General features: G+C 49.8%; 1 protein-coding gene across 1 annotated transcript; it reads right to left on the reverse strand.

The window, feature by feature from the left end:
- Positions 1-3,232: 3,232 nt before the first annotated feature.
- On the reverse strand, positions 3,233-12,594 carry nags (N-acetylglutamate synthase). Its single transcript, XM_030057776.1, has 8 exons — positions 12,108-12,594; positions 10,630-10,910; positions 9,504-9,720; positions 8,757-8,937; positions 7,981-8,020; positions 5,802-5,933; positions 4,976-5,158; positions 3,233-4,428 (listed from the first exon to the last, which is right to left on the reverse strand). The coding sequence occupies exons 1-8, from the start codon at positions 12,492-12,494 to the stop codon at positions 4,188-4,190; spliced, it is 1,662 nt and encodes a 553-aa protein (XP_029913636.1). The 5' UTR covers positions 12,495-12,594; the 3' UTR covers positions 3,233-4,187.
- Positions 12,595-18,296: the final 5,702 nt, after the last annotated feature.

The following is an 18,296-nucleotide window of genomic DNA, read 5'->3' on the forward strand; positions in this document are numbered from 1 at the left end:
AACCAAGACTGACAGCTGCTGCCTCCCAGTCTGGCCATCAGGAGCTGCCACATGGTTTCCAGTTTCACCCGGCCTCGGTGTCGAGGCGCGGGGGTCCACAGCGTCAAAGCAGATAAATAACGGATGTCAGTAACTGTGAATTCTCGCAAAATATAACCATTACAAATCGCTCATACTTCAGAAATTGGAGAAGGAATTTATCTTCCTAACCCATACCCCAACCCCTAACCCTAAACCTACCCATGGAGGTTGCCATGGTTTCACGTTAACTCTGAACAGGTGTGGAGGCGGGTTGTTCTTCAGTGTTTGATGACACATACGTGGACCAGAGCCTTTGCTTTCGCCTCGCATGCCGCCTGCACTGCCCAACCTGGAGACAGGGTCGATGTGAGTGTATTGTTCCTCACACCAAACCTCAACCACCGACTCCAAAGAGCAGCTTCTTCCAAATGTGCAACTGTGCAGCTCTGTTTATAGACTTATCCAAAGCCTTTGACTCAGTTGACCATGCCATTTTATTGAAGTGTCTTCACAAGATTGCGTTATCTGGGCAGGCTGTTAAATGGTTCTCAAATTACCTGACTGGTAGATCTCAGCGTGTCCAGTCGGCTGGTCTTTCATCCTCTTTCCTCCCTGTACTTAAGGGTGTACCCCAAGGTTCTGTGCTGGGATCTCTACTTTTCTCCATTTATGTAAATGATCTTTGTAACAACCTGTCAAATGCTGATCACCAGTTCTATGCTGATGACACGGTCATTTACTGCTCATCCCCTTGTGTCTTTTTGTGTTTCTTGGGCGGGATGTAACTTAAACCAAATTTCCCCCCTGGGGACAAATAAAGTATGATTGATTGATTGATTGATTGATTGTGCAAACTATGGAGTTCTTGCAATCTGCCTTTGTTCTTGTTCAGTCCCACCTTACCCAGCTTAGGCTTGTGTTAAATGCTGACAAATAAAAGTATATGCTTTTCTCAAATGGGAAAAGACTTCCAGCAGATCTTCCCAAACTATTGACTGCAGAAGGGATCGAAATCGAAAGGGTCGCCTCCTACAAGTATTTAGGCATCACAGTGGATGAGAACCTAACATTTAAGTCACACATACACAAACTTGTTTCGAAACTGAAGCTTAAACTTGGTTTCTTCTTTAGAAACAGGTCTTGCTTTTCACTTCAGGTTCGGCGTCGCCTGATCTCGACCACATTCCTCCCCCTACTGGATTATGGTGATTTACTCTACATGCATGCACCTGATCAGTACCTTAAAAAGCTGGACACTGTGTACAATTCTGCCTTACACTTTGTTAACAGATGTGGCAGTCGAGTGCATCATTGCACTCTTTATGCTACCACAAATTATCCATCTCTTCCCACACACAGATGGCTCTCTCTGTGGCACAAAGCTCTGATTGGGCTGGTACCCTCTTACTTAAACGTATTTTTGTGCATCAAGCAGGACCAGCATGCCCTTCGATCCCAAGATGCCCTTCAGCTGGTTGTCCCCAGAGTGCGAACCGAATTAGGAAAAAGGGCATTTAGTCATGCGGGTCCATCGGCCTGGAACGAGCTACAAAAGGACCTCAAATTGCCAGGACTAGTTACGTTAGGAGAATTTAAAACTATTTTAAAAGACTACGAAACCAGTTCTCTAGGACAGTGCCACTGTGTCTGATAACTTGCCTATAATCTGAGCCTGTTGTGAATGTTTGGGGTTTATTGGCCTGTTGGAATTGTTTATAGTGTTGCAACTCTGTTTTTTGCTGCCTTGCTTGGCCAGATCGCTCTTGTAAAAGAGGTTTTAATCTCAATGATGCTTATCTGGTTAAATAAAGGATTTGATTGATTGATTGAAATGGGGATGGGGCTTTGGTCCCCAGTTGGGACAAGCCGCCCCCAGTTACCAGGTTTTAAATACGGAGTGTCTGAGGGTACTCAGAAACAGACCGCCTCACACACACACACACACACACACACACAGTTCCACATCAGTATCCATGTGGCTGCGTGCAGGGCTGTTTGTGATAATTGTGGTGTCCTCGGCAGGCCTCCTCCTGTCACACCTGTAAAGGCTGTGCGTTGGTGGGCGTTGGCTCTCAGGCTGCTGAGGATGTTGGTGTGGTGATGTGCTTGTGTGCACTTGCTCTGTTTCTCCAGGTTTGTTTTTTCGCATAACCACACATACTGCTTATCCCAGCTCATTTAAAACCACAAAACCTTATTTACTGATCTCTGTACATCTGTGACTTTTGGATCAGGTAGATTTGATTTATGTTGAAAAACAGTTCAAAACCCACATTTAAATATCTTGAATATTAGGAGCTGAATCCTCAAAATGTTTCACTGAAACAACCGGGTGGGGTTATTCCACAAAATGTTCTGAGACAGAGACTATGTGTCATCTCAAACAGTTTTTTTTTTGGTTCATTCTTGTCTTAGTCACACCCATTAATGCAAAAAAATGAAAAAAAACAAAACAGGTAGGCACACACACACACTAATAATAATAATAATAATAATAATGGTAAAATGACAGCAGTGACGGCAAGAATAGTAATTATGATAACCACAGGTCTGAATGTGGTGGGATGAGTAATACTAATAACTGGATCAGTACTGACAGAACTAATGGCAGTTAAAATAAATATTATAGAAATGGCTGCTGAGCAGGATCATGATTGGATGCAGACTCTGCGGCTCCGGAGGAAGAACTACACCGATGTAGTGTACTGATGCAGCCAGAGAATGAGCGCCCCCTGGGGTCGACCTGTGTACACGCATGACTTCAGGATCAGACTGCTTTCGGTTTATCTTCAAAAACAGTTCAGAGCACATTCAACCCGCACTGAAATCTCCTGAACGCTGCGAGCTGAAGCCTGGAAGCGTGAAACCGTTGGGGTGAGGCTCGGTTTGTTCGTCTTGTCTGGAACGTCAAAGAGGCTACGACCCGTTTGATTTGTTTCCCAAAATGCTGTGAGACACAGAATGAAATCCGTCATCTCAAACTGTTTTTGTCGGCTGCCTCCTGTCTCTGTCACACCCACTAATGCATAAAAATGGAAAACTTCCAGGTACACACACACACACACACACACACAGCTACACAGACCCACACACCCAAAGTGAGCTAAGTAAACGTACGTGTGTGTGTGTGTGTGTGTGTGTGTGTGTGTGTGTGTGTGCAGGAAGCCGTAAGCCTGTAAAACACACACACCAAAAAAGAACAACAAATCAGTATATTTAACTATATTTTAATCACCAAATTGTAAACAGCATCCCAAAAAATCCAACTTATGAAATGCATCAAGTATCAAGAAAACAGTTGTAATAAGAAGATGGCACATACAACCTTAGAAAACTAGAAATCTTTATAAAATATAGCACTTTGTACTTAAAATATTACTACTTTAAAAAAAAAAAAAGTGCCATCTCGTCTGTAATTTGCTGGAACGCTGGAATAAAGTGAGGCTCAGCACAGCAACAGCACCTGGTCAGACACGTTAGTCCCTGAATGAGAATTAGTCCGATTGTTTTCAGGTCATTTGTCCTAAAGAAAGAGCAGGAAACGTTTCCAGGTGAAAGACCTGCGGGCTTTTCTCTGGCTCCTGTCTTTATTATACATCTGACATTTTCAGATTGGTTTTTTAAGGCTGCTGGTCAAACTGAGGAAGCCACTTTAAGACCTTCTGTGTGCAACTTGTGACGGGCATTTCTCAGTGTTGACGAATTTTTGGCAAAGGAAATGATTGACTTATTGGAAAAAATAACTGATTGAAATGTTGTTGCAGCCCTGAAAGCAGCTGGTCAGCAGGCGGTCGGTCTCTGGACTGGTCAGAACAGCAGCAGGTTTTCACTGAAGTCCAAATGTCTGTCACACAGCTGGGAAACCACGGCAACCTCCAAACCTCAAACCTCAAACCTCAAACCTCAAACCTCAAACCTCAAACCTCCATGTCGCCAGGAAACACGTAACCAACCTAAACTCTGAAAAAAAGGGAGACTGTTTGGTTTCTCCTGCTGATCCCAAAGCTGCAGAGCTTTAAAAAAAAAATCCCGAGCCAAACAGTTCCAGAACTCCTGAAACAACAATAAATAAACAGAAAAAGAGAAAACCTAAAGAGTCCCCAACAAACTGCAGAGCCTGAAGACGAGCCGAGAGCCTCCGCAGTCTGAACCCACAGAGATCTGCCTCAGCAGCCGGGAGGAGCCAGCGGGGCGTCCCGGGCCGGCTGGGGGCTCGGGCCGGGGGCCGGCTGGGGGCCCGCAGCGCCCCCTGCTGGTGAGGAGGAGGAGGAGGCGGCGCTGTGGAAGGAGTCGGGCAGGCTCTTGGCGTACTCCACCAGCCTGTAGGAGTCTCTGATGTCCTCCAGACCGAACCAGAAGACCGTCCACACGCCGTTAACGAAACTACCATCACAGTGCTTAAAGTACCTGGAGAGACAGACAGGCAGAGAGACAGACAGAGAGAGAGGGAGAGAGAGAGACAGGCAGAGAAACAGACAGAGAGACAGGCAGAGAGAGAGGGAGAGAGAGACAGACAGGCAGACAGACAGGCAGAGAGACAGACAGGCAGAGAGAGAGAGAGAGAGAGACAGACAGGCAGGGAGACAGAGAGAGAGACAGACAGAGATGATTGACATGTTGGCTAGAGGCTCAGCTCGGCTGCTGAGAGTTGCATGCTGGGTAATGTGAGTAATGTAAGTATTAATAAAGCCTCAGAGGAGCCCCCAGGTGAGCGTCCCGCTGCCTCCCAGGTGCAGAGGAGCCCCCAGGTGGGCGTCCCGCTGCCTCCCAGGTGCAGAGGAGCCCCCAGGTGGGCGTCCCGCTGCCTCCCAGGTGCAGAGGGGCCCCCAGGTGGGCGTCCCGCTGCCTCCCAGGTGCAGAGGAGCCCCCAGGTGGGCGTCCCGCTGCCTCCCAGGTGCAGAGGAGCCCCCAGGTGAGCGTCCCGCTGCCTCCCAGGTGCGTCCCGGCGCCTCACCAGGGGTTGATGCGGTTGGTGGCCCTGGACCTCCAGAAGAGGCGTCCCAGGTCCTGGCGGATGACCTCCCACAGCAGCTGGCTGGTGCCCTGGCCCTGGCGGCTGCTGCTCACCACAAACTTGTCCAGGTACGGCGTGCCGCCGCCCACCGGCTCCTGGGTGATGATGGCCGCCGCGCTGTAGCTGCAGGGAGACACACACACACACACACACTCAGAAACAGCAGTGTGTGTGTGTGTGTGTGTGTGTGTGTGTGTGTGTGTGCATTAAACTACCTAACGCTGCCCCCTGAGGGCAGAGGGCTGTACCTGCTCCTGAGGATCTTCATTTCCTTTGGGAACTCAGCTTAACCTTTGAATCCTGGGAGCACGTTTTATTTCACCCTGACTGTGGCGTGACATGGCGTGGCGCGCCTTCGTGTGCTGTGGCTGTGGCGTGACATGGCGTGGTGTAATGTAATGTAATGTGGCGTGGTGTGACATGGCGTAACGTGCCGTGGCGTAACATGGTATGCCGTGGCGTAACATGGTATGCCGTGGCGTAACATGGTATGCCGTGGCGTAACATGGTATGCCGTGGCGTAACATGGTATCCCGTGGCGTAACATGGTATCCCGTGGCGTAACATGGTATCCCGTGGCGTAACATGGTATCCCGTGGCGTAACATGGTATGCCGTGGCGTGGTGTGATGTGGCGTGGCGTGGCGTAACGTGGTTTGGTGTAATGTGGCGTGGAATGGCATTGGCGTGGCGTGGTGTGGCATAGCCCAGGTATGTGGCATGGCGTGGCGCGGCATGGTGTGGCGTGGCGTTGTGTAACGTCCTACCCCTCAGACAGGTAGATGGAGTGCAGGCGGCCTCTCAGGGAGGCGATGTAGTCGTGTCTCAGCGTTTTATCAAACGACTTGTTGATGAGAGTCAGCAGACGATCCACATCAATGTTGTCCAGGGAGCTGTACCTGCACACACACACACCACACACACACACACACACACACACACACACACACACACACCGCGCACACACACACACCACACACACACACACACACACACACACGTTTTCATTAGTTCTTATTTTTTGTTGTTTTCAGTCCACAGTGGGACGGCCTCTGAGAGGGAGCTTCACTCTGTGTGGGCAGCAGTGAGACAGGCAGCAGTGAGACAGGCAGCAGTGAGACAGAGGCAGTGAGACAGGCAGCAGTGAGACAGAGGCAGGTGTGAGACAGAGGCAGCAGTGAGGCAGGCAGCAGTGAGACAGAGGCAGTGAGACAGGCAACAATGAGACAGAGGCAGTGAGACAGGCAGCAGTGAGACAGAGACAGTGAGACAGAGGCAGTGAGACAGAGGCAGTGAGACAGGCAGGTGTAAGACAGGCAGCAGTGAGACAGGCAGCAGTGAGACAGAGGCAGTGAGACAGGCAGGTGTGAGACAGGCAGCAGTGAGACAGAGGCAGTGAGACAGGCAGCAGTGAGACAGAGGCAGTGAGACAGGTAGCAGTGAGACAGGCAACAATGAGACAGAGGCAGTGAGACAGGCAGCAGTGAGACAGAGGCAGTGAGACAGGCAGGTGTAAGACAGGCAGCAGTGAGAGAGAGGCAGTGAGACAGGTAGCAGTGAGACAGGCAACAATGAGACAGAGGCAGTGAGACAGGCAGCAGTGAAACAGAGGCAGTGAGACAGGCAGCAGTGAGACAGGGGCAGTGAGACAGGTAGCAGTGAGACAGGCAACAATGAGACAGAGGCAGTGAGACAGGCAGCAGTGAGACAGAGGCAGTGAGACAGGCAGCAGTGAGAGAGAGGCAGTGAGACAGGCAGCAGTGAGACAGAGGCAGTGAGACAGGCAGCAGTGAGAGAGAGGCAGTGAGACAGGTAGCAGTGAGACAGAGGCAGGTGTGAGACAGGCAGCAGTGAGACAGGCAGCAGTGAAACAGAGGCAGTGAGACAGGCAGCAGTGAGACAGAGGCAGGTGTGAGACAGGCAGCAGTGAGACAGGCAGCAGTGAGACAGAGGCAGGTGTGAGACAGGCAGCAGTGAGACAGAGGCAGGTGTGAGACAGGCAGCAGTGAGACAGGCAGCAGTGAGACAGGGGCAGTGTGACAGGCAGCAGTGAGACAGAGGCAGTGAGACAGGCAGCAGTGAGACAGAGGCAGTGAGACAGAGGCAGGTGTGAGACAGGCAGCAGTGAGACAGAGGCAGTGAGACAGGCAGCAGTGAGACAGAGGCAGTGAGACAGGTAGCAGTGAGACAGGCAACAATGAGACAGAGGCAGTGAGACAGGCAGCAGTGAAACAGAGGCAGTGAGACAGGCAGCAGTGAGACAGGCAGCAGTGAGACAGAGGCAGTGAGACAGGCAGCAGTGAGACAGGCTTTCCTTCAGATGAACTCTTTAAACCAGCAGGAGCCTCAAAGTTCGAGGAAAACTCCGTACAGGAGATCAGTGTGTGTGTGTGTGTGTGTGTGTGTGTGTGTGTGTGAGTGTGTGTGTGTGTGTGTGTGTGAGTGTGTGTGTGTGTGTGTGTGTGTGTGTGTGTGTGTGTGTGTGTGAGTGTGTGTGTGTGTGTGTGTGTGAGTGTGTGTGTGTGTGTGAGTGTGTGAGTGTGTGTGTGTGTGTGTGTGTGTGTGTGTGAGTGTGTGTGTGTGTGTGTGTGTGTGTGTGTGTGTGTGTGAGTGTGTGTGTGTGAGTGTGTGTGTGTGTGTGTGTGTGTGTGTGTGTGTGTGTGTGAGTGTGTGTGTGTGTGTGTGTGTGTGTGTGTGAGTGTGTGTGTGTGTGTGTGTGAGTGTGTGTGTGTGTGTGTGTGTGTGTGTGTGTGTGTGAGTGTGTGTGTGTGTGTGTGTGAGTGTGTGTGTGAGTGTGTGTGTGTGTGTGTGAGTGTGTGAGTGTGTGTGTGTGTGTGTGTGTGTGTGTGAGTGTGTGTGTGTGTGTGTGTGTGTGTGTGTGAGTGTGTGTGTGTGTGTGTGTGTGTGTGTGTGTGAGTGTGTGTGTGTGTGTGAGCAGTGACTGACCGGTGTATAGGGTCTCCGTTTTTAAAGAGGGTCCCAGCGCCTAAAAGGGGGAGAGACAAAAAAGTGTAAATTTTAACATTTATAAGTGTGTGTGTGGTGTGTGGTGTGTGTGTGTGTGTGTGTGTGACACACAAGCTGTGCATGTGTGACATCTTGGGTTACAGGAGGGGTGAGTCTAAACTACAAATAGCTTTCTGTGTGTGTGTGTGTGTGTGTGTGTGTGTGTGTGTGTGTGTGTGTTGTAACTCATTATGTAATGTTATGTCAGTCAGTTGGTGAGCTGTTACATCACCATGACGACCAGACAGACAGTGAGAGAGAGACAGGCAGGCAGACAGACAGACAGTGAGAGAGAGACAGACAGACAGGCAGACAGACAGACAGACAGGCAGGCAGACAGACAGACAGACAGACAGGCAGACAGACAGACAGACAGGCAGACATACAGACAGACAGACAGGCAGGCAGACAGACAGACAGACAGACAGGCAGACAGACAGGTGCTCACCCCGGTGGCTGAACAGCTCGGTCAGCAGGGTGTGTGCAGAGGTGACAGACAGACAGACAGGCAGACAGACAGACAGACAGACAGGCAGACAGACAGACAGACAGACAGGCAGGCAGACAGACAGGCAGACAGACAGACAGGTGCTCACCCCGGTGGCTGAACAGCTCGGTCAGCAGGGTGTGTGCGGAGGTGACAGACAGGCAGACAGACAGACAGGCAGACAGACAGACAGGCAGACAGACAGACAGGCAGACAGACAGGTGCTCACCCCGGTGGCTGAACAGCTCGGTCAGCAGGGTGTGTGCGGAGGTGATGACGGCTGAAGACTCTCCGGGCAGGTGGTTGAGCAGGCGGGCGATGGCGGCCACGCGTCGGCGCTGCGCCGCGCTCAGCCAGGAGGCGGCGGTCAGGGCGGGCAGGTCGCCGGGCAGCGACACCGCGCCCACCACCTGCAACGACAACATCCGGCCTTCAGGGGGCGCCGCACAGGCCCTGCTGGGCTCCGACCCTGCACCCAGCCCCCGTCCCAACACACTCCTTACCACAGTTTGATCTGTCACAGACATCTGGGAGTGTGTTTCTCATAAATGTACGATTTCAAGCCCAAATTTCTTCGTTTTTTCTTACAAATTGGTGCCTTTGGAATGTCAGAATTCTCAAAGTTTTATCGTTCTCGTAACTTGGTGAGTTTGGAGTTTTTTCCTTGTCGATTTTAGGAATTTAATCTCAGAAATTCTGAGGTTTTTTTTTCTTTTTTCCTCTGAATGCCCCCCACCGTCAGAAACCACACAGCTGATAATTGGCTGTGGAAAGCAAAACGTTTCCCCGGGGACTATTTTCCCTGGCGGAGGAGGAGGGACGTTCTGGAACCTGCAGAGGAGCTGGGACGGGGGTTTAATGCAGGGTAGAGGCGCTTCAGCCAAAACTCTGGGGTTTAATTACTCTTTAATAAAGTCTCCTTATAATAAATGTTTTAATATAATTTCCTGGTTCTTTCCTAAAACCTGGTACGTGCCTTGTGCTGGGGGCTGCGCAGGCCCCCCGAGCTGTTCAGGAACATCACTTTGTGCGGCTGCAGGGCTCTGGAGATCGCCGCCGTCACCTCCAGCGGGTCCAGCATCACCGAGCAGCCGCGCTCGTCCCGCCCCACCGGGCACACCAGCGGGATCGCGCCGCAGTCCAGGCTCCACTGCAGGAGGCTGGTGTCCACGGCGACGGAGGGGGGAACACCACTGGGGGAGGAAGAGGAGCAAAAATCAAACATTAACCCACAGTGTCTGTTTGATGTGCCGACTCTGCAAAGCTCATATGTAGAAGCTTTTTCCACCACAAGAGGGCGTACTGCTTCATTATTCTCTTCCTTCAGGTTGTTTGTGCGTCATGACTTGATGTTTCACATACAGTGGAGGAAAAAAAGTTTTCGGACACCCTTAAAATTTTACTCAATCTCAAATATTATCATGAAATATTTGTGGAAAAATCTTTTTTGTGTTTCAAAAGGTGTGGCTGCATTAGACAGATACAAACAAATACAAATCATATTTTTTGTTTATTGTTTCCAAGAAAAACTAAGCATACTAAATAGTTGACAGTGTAATCTTTCTCTTCAGGCGTGTTTCCTGCGTTAGGTTCCTTGTTTTAGCCATTTTTGTGTCTGAAGAACTTTCAGATGTGCTGCTTTATATAGACACCAAGCTTGGCAACAAAAATTGGGTCTTTTAATAAAAAGAACGACCTTCATCACTGCTACCAAAATGACCCAATACTCCAAATTTCTCATGTATTTTTATGGAACCAATCAATTTGAAGTTTTTAATGGCTTCTTTAGGATTTGTTTAGTATTTTGGCTGTGACTGGACTAAAAGAAATTGCACTTGAAGACCTAAGATTGATTTGTTAATGCAATATTTCACAAATGCATGGGGTGTCTGAAAACTTTTTTCCACCACTGTATCTACTGTTGTTTAAATAAAAGCTAAACTGAGAGAAAGACATGCGTTTTGTACCTGATGAACTGATGAAAGGCAGGACCATCAGTGCTTGCGGCTTCCATCTCTTCAGAGTTACCGTGGCTGTTACTGTTCAGCTGTAGTGTGTGTGTGTGTGTGTGTGTGTGTGTAGTGTGTGTGTAGATGTCTGACCTGCCGGCGTGCGGCGCCCCCTGCAGGAGCAGGAAGGCCTCAGCAGAGAAGAAGGGCAGGACGGTGGCCGAGTGCTGCTGCAGCGCCTCGGTCAGCCGCTGGCTCCGCTCCACCAGCCGCCCGTCCAGCCGGGCCCCGCCCACCGCCGCCGCCGCCTCCGCAGGCTCCGCCTCCCCGCGCCCCATCACCACCACGGGCTTCATATCCATCCGCTGCAGGAAGGAGAGCCCGAAGGCCAAGCTCTGGACGGCGTCCCTGCTGTCGAACACCGAGCTGTCCACCTGCAGGGACGCACAGGTGAGAGTGACAGAGTTATTCCACATTTGTATTTTTCATTCGGTTTTATTTTTATTTAGTTTTTGTTTTCAGTTCAGTTTAGTTTCAGTTTTTTTCCAGGGTGGATTTGCTCTGGTTTTAATTAATTTTTTTATAGTTTCAGTATTAGTTTGAATTTTTTTTTATTTCACCCTCTGAACAAAATTCACCTTTCTTTTTATTTTTCTTTCATCAGTTCATCCATTCATCAGTCATTATCTTATTATTATAGGTTATTATTGTTCTATAGTTTCAGAGATCAGTGAGGCATTTCTGCTTCTGATCTCCTTAACAAATGGGCTGCCAGGGCTGATAAACTGTTTTCAGGTTTGTGAACTGGGAAGGAACCAAAGGTTTTCGGCTTCATGTGGAGGAGAAACAAGAAAACCTCGTCACCTGGAGGGACATTAGATCAACTTTAAAATAATAATACTGTAAAAATAAAAGTGAGAATGAATCGAAAGCCGGCCTGTAAAGCCAGCGCTCTTTTTGTAGCAGTCTTTAAAGAATAAATAAGATAAATGAAACAAAAAAGAGGTAAAAAAGACAATGAAATGCAACTTTGAAAACAGTTATGGGGTGTTTCACATTATAATAAAAATCTAAGAGTCATGTAAAGGCTGTGCGGCCCATAGGTGGCGCTGTTGGCTCCATAAATCTGTGATCATGAAGTTTCATCATCTTTTATTGAGCTGCCGGCTGAAACACGGCGCAGCAAGTTAGCCCCATCAGCAACATCTGACTCACACACACACACACACACACACACACACACACACACACACACACACACACACACACACACACACACACACCGTCCCTCATCCACTGAACAGTAATGGTTTTAAATCTCATGTTGATCGCGGTGACACGGTTCTGAGGCGCAAAGTAAAACCCGTGGTGTTTGACTATTACTACCGACTAATAACCATAAAACACATTAAAACACATTAAAACACATTAAAACACATTAAAACACGGTGGTGCCAGAGCTGCCACAGGAAAGCACAGCCAAGCACATTCTCGCTGCCATAACCTTAAAGGCAGCGGACAGTGAAGGTGTGTGTGGCGTCGCGGCTTTGCTGAGCTTTTAAAGTTCAACGAGTTTGTACGAAACAACAAAAGGAGCCGCAGCGCCGGGAGCCGCAGCGCCGGGAGCTCACCTCCAGCACGGCGAAGGCTGCAGCCTGGGCGGACGTGGCTCTCTGGAACTGGGTCAGCCAGTAGCGGGCCTCCCGGGGGTCCCCGCCGACCTCGTTCAGGAAAGCCTTCACGTCCCGGTAGATCAGGTTCCGGTTGGCCAGGACGTGCCGGTCGGCTGCGGACACGGAGCCCGGGTACTCCTGCTGGGCCAAAGCCGCGGTCTTGCCCCCGGTGCCCGCCGCGCTGGAGCTCACCAGGCGCCGCTGGAGCCGGATCATCCTCCGCTGCTGCTGCTGCTGCTGCTGGACGGAGCTCCGGGCGAGCGGCGGGGCAGCGGGGCTCGACAGGTACCTTCCGGCCCACACCATGGCCCGACAACCGGAGGAGCCGCTGTTCACTTTGGCCATGTTCGCCGCTGGAAGTCGCACGGCTGGTTGCGGTTCAGGAGGCGCCGCCGGGTGAAGCTCCGCCGGGTTCAGGCGCTGCAGCGTCGGCACTTCTCTCAGATTTCACCAGAGCCGCAGCGGAGGGGGGGCAGGGTGGAGCGGGGGGGTTACCATGGCAACCGGGGTACCGCCACACTGATCTAAATCTAAATTTGTGTTTTTTTTTCACGTAAATTTAACATTTTAAATGTAAATTCTGAGTTTTTTGTCAGAATGTTACCCCCCTCCAACCTCGGTTCTGGCATTTTTTCCTCCCTACACTGACGGCACCAATACGGCGTCATATAGGGTTCAGGGTCAGAGGTACAAACTCTGCAGAGAAATGGGTATTTCTATAAAGGAGTGTGTGGTGAGAATGTGCGAACCCAGGGGCGTCGTAAATGGGGGAAAAGTTAGGACAATTCCAAGGGCCCTTGCCTGACAGAGGCCCCCAAAAATAGGTAAAAACTAATATAAAATTATTAAACCATCATCGAGTAAATATTATTATTTTTTTTTTTCATGGGGCCCAAAATTCCTGGCGGCACCCTTGTGCGAACCTTCCTGCAGACCAGCACACAGAGTGTGGGCTGGTCTGGGCAGAGAAGTGGCAGAAAATAACATAAAAGTGGGAATTCATGCGTCATTATTATTGTAACTTTATTATTCCAATACACTGAGTGTTCTTAATAACAAATTTCATTGTGCATGTACAAATCTATTTTATTTTTTATTTATTTACTTTTTTTTTTAATTACTGGTGTATATGTGGGTGAAAATGTATGTGGTGCAGTGTGTGACATATAATCCAGATGTGACTGATGGGTGGATTGATCAGGAGGCTCATGTGTGATCAGTTCATATTCATATTGCTGAGCGATAAACAGGCTGAGCTGGGAGTGACAGCGATGGCGGCTTCAGCTGTTAAAGGAATGAACGAGCAGCAACAGGGACTCATATGCAAATGAGCTGATTAGGTGTCAGCCTCTACTTATGTCTGATTGTGGGAGTGTGCATGAGGCTCGTGCACGTGCCAACAATGAGACAAAGACTGAGCTTTATGAAGCAGAAGCATGGCGTACATACAGCTTCATAAATCTGTCCAGAGGAATGTGTCTGCATGTGTGGACGCAGCGTTAATACATCCAGCCCCTGCTCCACTTCAGACCTGGCAGATGTGTTGCTGTTTGTATCACTGTGTGGTGTCCAGTGTGAATATTTATGGCTCAAAAGCTGCAAAAAAAAAATATGTTTTATAATATTATTCTTAACGGGATGCTTACGGGATGCCACAAAGGGTGGAACTCAGATGTGAGTGCAGTGCAGCGTCCACATCAGTTCACAGTGCACTCGCTGGGCAGAACCGGTGTGGGCCTTTTGGTTTAAAGCAAATCAGAGTACTTCCCAACGGTTCACGTTGCCATGGCAACAGCTGTAAACACCAATTGGCATCATGATGTTGGCAAAAAAGTTTGTTTACGTCAGAAGGCAGAGTGCCAACTATAGCATACAAAAAATTCTCAAAAATTCAGAGATTATAAAGTCACAAATTTACAAAAAAACGAACTTGGAAAATACTTTTTTATATTTCTCTTTCTTTTACTTATAGAGCAGCCACCTGTGCTGCCCCCTGCTGGCCGTGTCTCAGGCCTGCAGCTGATCCCCTCAGCAGATTCTACTCTGACATGGGATTCAGGAACAAGGAGATCCTGCTGATCTGAGCCCAGAATCAGCAGATTGTTTTCTTCTGAATCGGCCCAAGTCACAGCAACGTCTCTTCAGAGTCCAGATGCTGAGGAGGAGATTGTGGTTCTGGACTCAAACCAGCAGGATTTCCTTCTGACTGTATCCCACAGGAGGAGAACAAACTGGTTTCACTGTTTTGTCTCATAAATTTGTGATTTCATAATCTCTGACTTTTAGAGTTTTTTTCTCAGAAATTTTTCATTTCCCCCCCCCCCCCAGAAATTTCCCACTTTAATCTCAGAGAATATCCAAGTTTTTTTCTTGGAAATTTCTGAGTTTAATCAAAAAAAAAAAAAAAAATCTGATTTTTTTCCCCTCCTCTCTCCCTCCCCTGGCTGCATTTCATTTTATTCTCCCTGCAGAGGCCCTTTGTCACCAGGCCTGTTTTTCCCAGCCCTGAGGGCTCCTAGCCCTCAAGGGGGCGACATTGAGGCTGTAACTGGGATCAGTTTATAGCATTTAGCCCCATTGACCACCACATATTCTGCTATATTTAGCAGGGGCTCAGTGCTGCCCCCGGTGGACACAACACTGAACTGCACTCTGTGTTTCTGCTGCTAATGTCAACTAGCTAGCGAATGCAAACAAGATACCATTAGTTAGTAGCTAATTTAATGGTTTCTGTTAAAATCACCCACATGCAAAACAGATTTACACATTTTTATTCAACAGTTATTCAATATGTAACTTAACGTACATGATTTGTGATTGTCAAATTCAATCAATATTAACATCGTAACGTGTTAATTTGGCGCCCCCTATGTATTTGCCTTGAGAGTTGGTTATGCAGATCTTGGAGTTGGACACACCGTATGTTATATAAGAGCTGAGAACTGAATTAAAGTGCATGGTCATCCTGTGGCTTCATAACCTCACAACACGTTTGATTTTGGTGACTTTACAGTAAAACAAATTAACAAATGGGAAATTTATGTCATTAGATTGTAAGATTTTGATCATACTTATGGGTTTTAGGGTCGTACAGTCGTAAACACTCTGACCGCTGAACAGGGACGAGTTCTGCCAGGCAGCACGGGACGCAAAACCACTTCCTGGAATTCACCCGGCAGCTACCACATCATTTGACAAACTTTATGAAAATTTATCGCAAACATTCGGACTCCATAGGGATTCCAAGCTTTTTACATGAATCTTGGTGGCTATAATCTGCATGGCCGTACATTCTCAGGGCCAAGATGTTTCATGGGTCAAATGTTGCTGAAAGGTTCCCTGCTGCTCTAAACGCCTCACCGGATCGTTTGAATAACGACAGCATTGTCACCATGCTTTAAAAAAAACTTTTAATTCAGTGATTAATTCAGGGAGGAGACCACTGACAGCACAAATGGCATGTCACCTTCATCTTCATCAGGAACAGATGCTAAATGCTAACAGCTTCTTAGCCACTAGCAGGAGGGACCTTCTAACCCAAACCTGTGTGTGTGTGTGTGTGTGTGTGTGTGTGTGTGTGTGTGTGCGTGTGTGGGTTGGTGGGGGTTCCACTGATAACGTCCATTCAGAGGTGTGATAACAGTCGAATCAGGCGCCCCAACACCCCAAGCCTCTTTCTTTTAACAAGCAAGATTTCAACATCTGATTCTGTGCGTTGCTAATTTACACTTATTGCAATAATGCTAGTAATTCACTGATTTTCCATTCACTGTTACTCCTAACCAGGGTCGCAGGAGGCTGGAGCCTATCCTAGCATACACTGGGATAATGCCAGTACCACTAGCAATACTACTACTAATAATAATAGCAATAGTAATAACTGGTAACTACTAGTAGAAATAAAAGTAGTCGTCCCATGATCCTCCGGAGAAAGTCAGGCCCCATGCACATCCGTACAGCTGGGCCACCCACACCCTGTCCCCGGTTCTCAGCCAGTCGCTGTACGTGCACAGCTGGCCGGTCCCGCTCAGGCACGACTGTTTGGGCTCGTCGTTCACCAGGATGAGCCACTTGCTGCTCTGGCTGCCGAAGCACAGCAAGGCGCTGAGCATGAACTGGTAGGTTCCACTGAACGGTGCGATGAAGTGGCCCACGTCTCTGCTGTAGCCAAAGTCAGAGACTTTGTCGAAGCCGTAGGCCGTGTTGTCGATGATCAGGTCGAACATGACAGTGTTGGCAGCGCCGCGGACCTCCCCCATCCGGCCCACCACAAAGTGCACCACTTCGTTTAGCAGGTAGTCGTACCCGGTATCGTAGTCATCAACACCTAAAGAAAAGAAAACAAACAGCTGTTTTTGTGATTGTTTTGAATAATTGTTATGTTCTCTTTACACCACACACACACACACTTCCTGGATGTTTCTTTTCTTCACTCTTGTTATTGTCCAATTACATTTTGCATTTTCCCGCTGTCAGAGAGAGAGACGGCCTCCTCAGTCTCCGGGTCTCCATCCCAGAGAGTGAAATGGTTTCCTCAGTCTCCGGGTCTCGATCCCAGAGAGAGAGAGACGGCCTCCTCAGTCTTCGGGTCTCGATCCCCGAGAGCCATGGAGACGGCCTCCTCAGTCTGCGGGTCTTGATCCCAGAGAGAGAGAGACGGTCTTCTCAGTCTCCGGATCTCGATCCCAGAGAGAGAGAGACTGCCTCCTCAGTCTCCAGGTCTCGTTCCCAGAGAGTGAGAGAGACGGCCTCCTCAGTCTCCGGGTCTTGATCCCAGAGACAGAGAGAGAGAGAGAGACGGCCTCCTCAGTCTCCGGGTCTCGATCCCAGAGAGAGAGAGAGGGCCTCCTCAGTTTCCGGGTCTTGATCCCAGAGAGAGAGACGACCTCCTCAGTCTCTGGGTCTTGATCCCAGAGAGTGAGGCGGCCTCCTCAGTCTCCGGGTCTCGATCCCAGAGAGAGTGAGAGACGGCCTCCTCAGTTTCCAGGTCTCAATCCCAGAGAGAGAGACGGCCTCCTCAGTTTCCAGGTCTCAATCCCAGAGAGAGAGAGACGGCCTCCTCAGTCTCCGGGTCTCGATCCCAGAGACAGAGAGAGAGAGAGAGACGGCCTCCTCAGTCTCCGGGTCTCGATCCCAGAGAGAGAGAGATGGCCTCCTCAGTTTCCGGGTCTTGATCCCAGAGAGAGAGAGACGACCTCCTCAGTATCCGGGTCTTGATCCCAGAGAGTGAGGCGGCCTCCTCAGTCTCCGGGTCTCGATCCCAGAGAGAGTGAGAGACGGCCTCCTCAGTCTCCGGGTCTTGATCCCAGAGAGAGAGATGGCCTCCTCAGTCTCCGGGTCTTGATCCCAGAGAGAGAGAGACGGCCTCCTCAGTCTCCGAGTCTCGATCCCAGAGAGACAGAGACGGCCTCCTCAGTCTCTGGGTCTTGATCCCAGAGAGTGAGACGGCTTCCTCGGTCTCTGGGTCTCCATCCCAGAGAGTGAGACGGCCTCCTCAGTCTCCGGGTCTCGATCCCAGAGAGTGAGAGACAGCCTCCTCAGTCTCCGGGTATCGATCCCAGAGAGTGAGAGACAGCCTCCTCAGTCTCCAGGTCTCGATCCCAGAGAGTGAGATGGTCTTCTCAGTCTCCGGGTCTTGATCCCAGAGAGTGAGGCGGCCTCCTCAGTCTCCGGGTCTTGATCCCAGAGAGAGTGAGAGACGGCCTCCTCAGTCTCCGGGTCTTGATCCCAGATAGAGAGATGGCCTCCTCAGTCTCCGGGTCTTGATCCCAGAGAGAGAGAGACTGCCTCCTCAGTCTCCGGGTCTCGATCCCAGAGAGAGTGAGAGACGGCCTCCTCAGTCTCCGGGTCTTGATCCCAGAGAGAGAGATGGCCTCCTCAGTCTCCGGGTCTTGATCCCAGAGAGAGAGAGACGGCCTCCTCAGTCTCCAGGTCTCGATCCCAGAGACAGAGAGAGAGAGAGAGACGGCCTCCTCAGTCTCCGGGTCTCGATCCCAGAGAGAGAGAGAGGGCCTCCTCAGTTTCCGGGTCTTGATCCCAGAGAGAGAGACGACCTCCTCAGTCTCCGGGTCTTGATCCCAGAGAGTGAGGCGGCCTCCTCAGTCTCCGGGTCTCGATCCCAGAGAGAGTGAGAGACGGCCTCCTCAG

The sequence above is a fragment of the Myripristis murdjan genome, chromosome 8 (genome assembly GCF_902150065.1).
Source record: "Myripristis murdjan chromosome 8, fMyrMur1.1, whole genome shotgun sequence".
Taxonomy (NCBI): domain Eukaryota; kingdom Metazoa; phylum Chordata; class Actinopteri; order Holocentriformes; family Holocentridae; genus Myripristis; species Myripristis murdjan.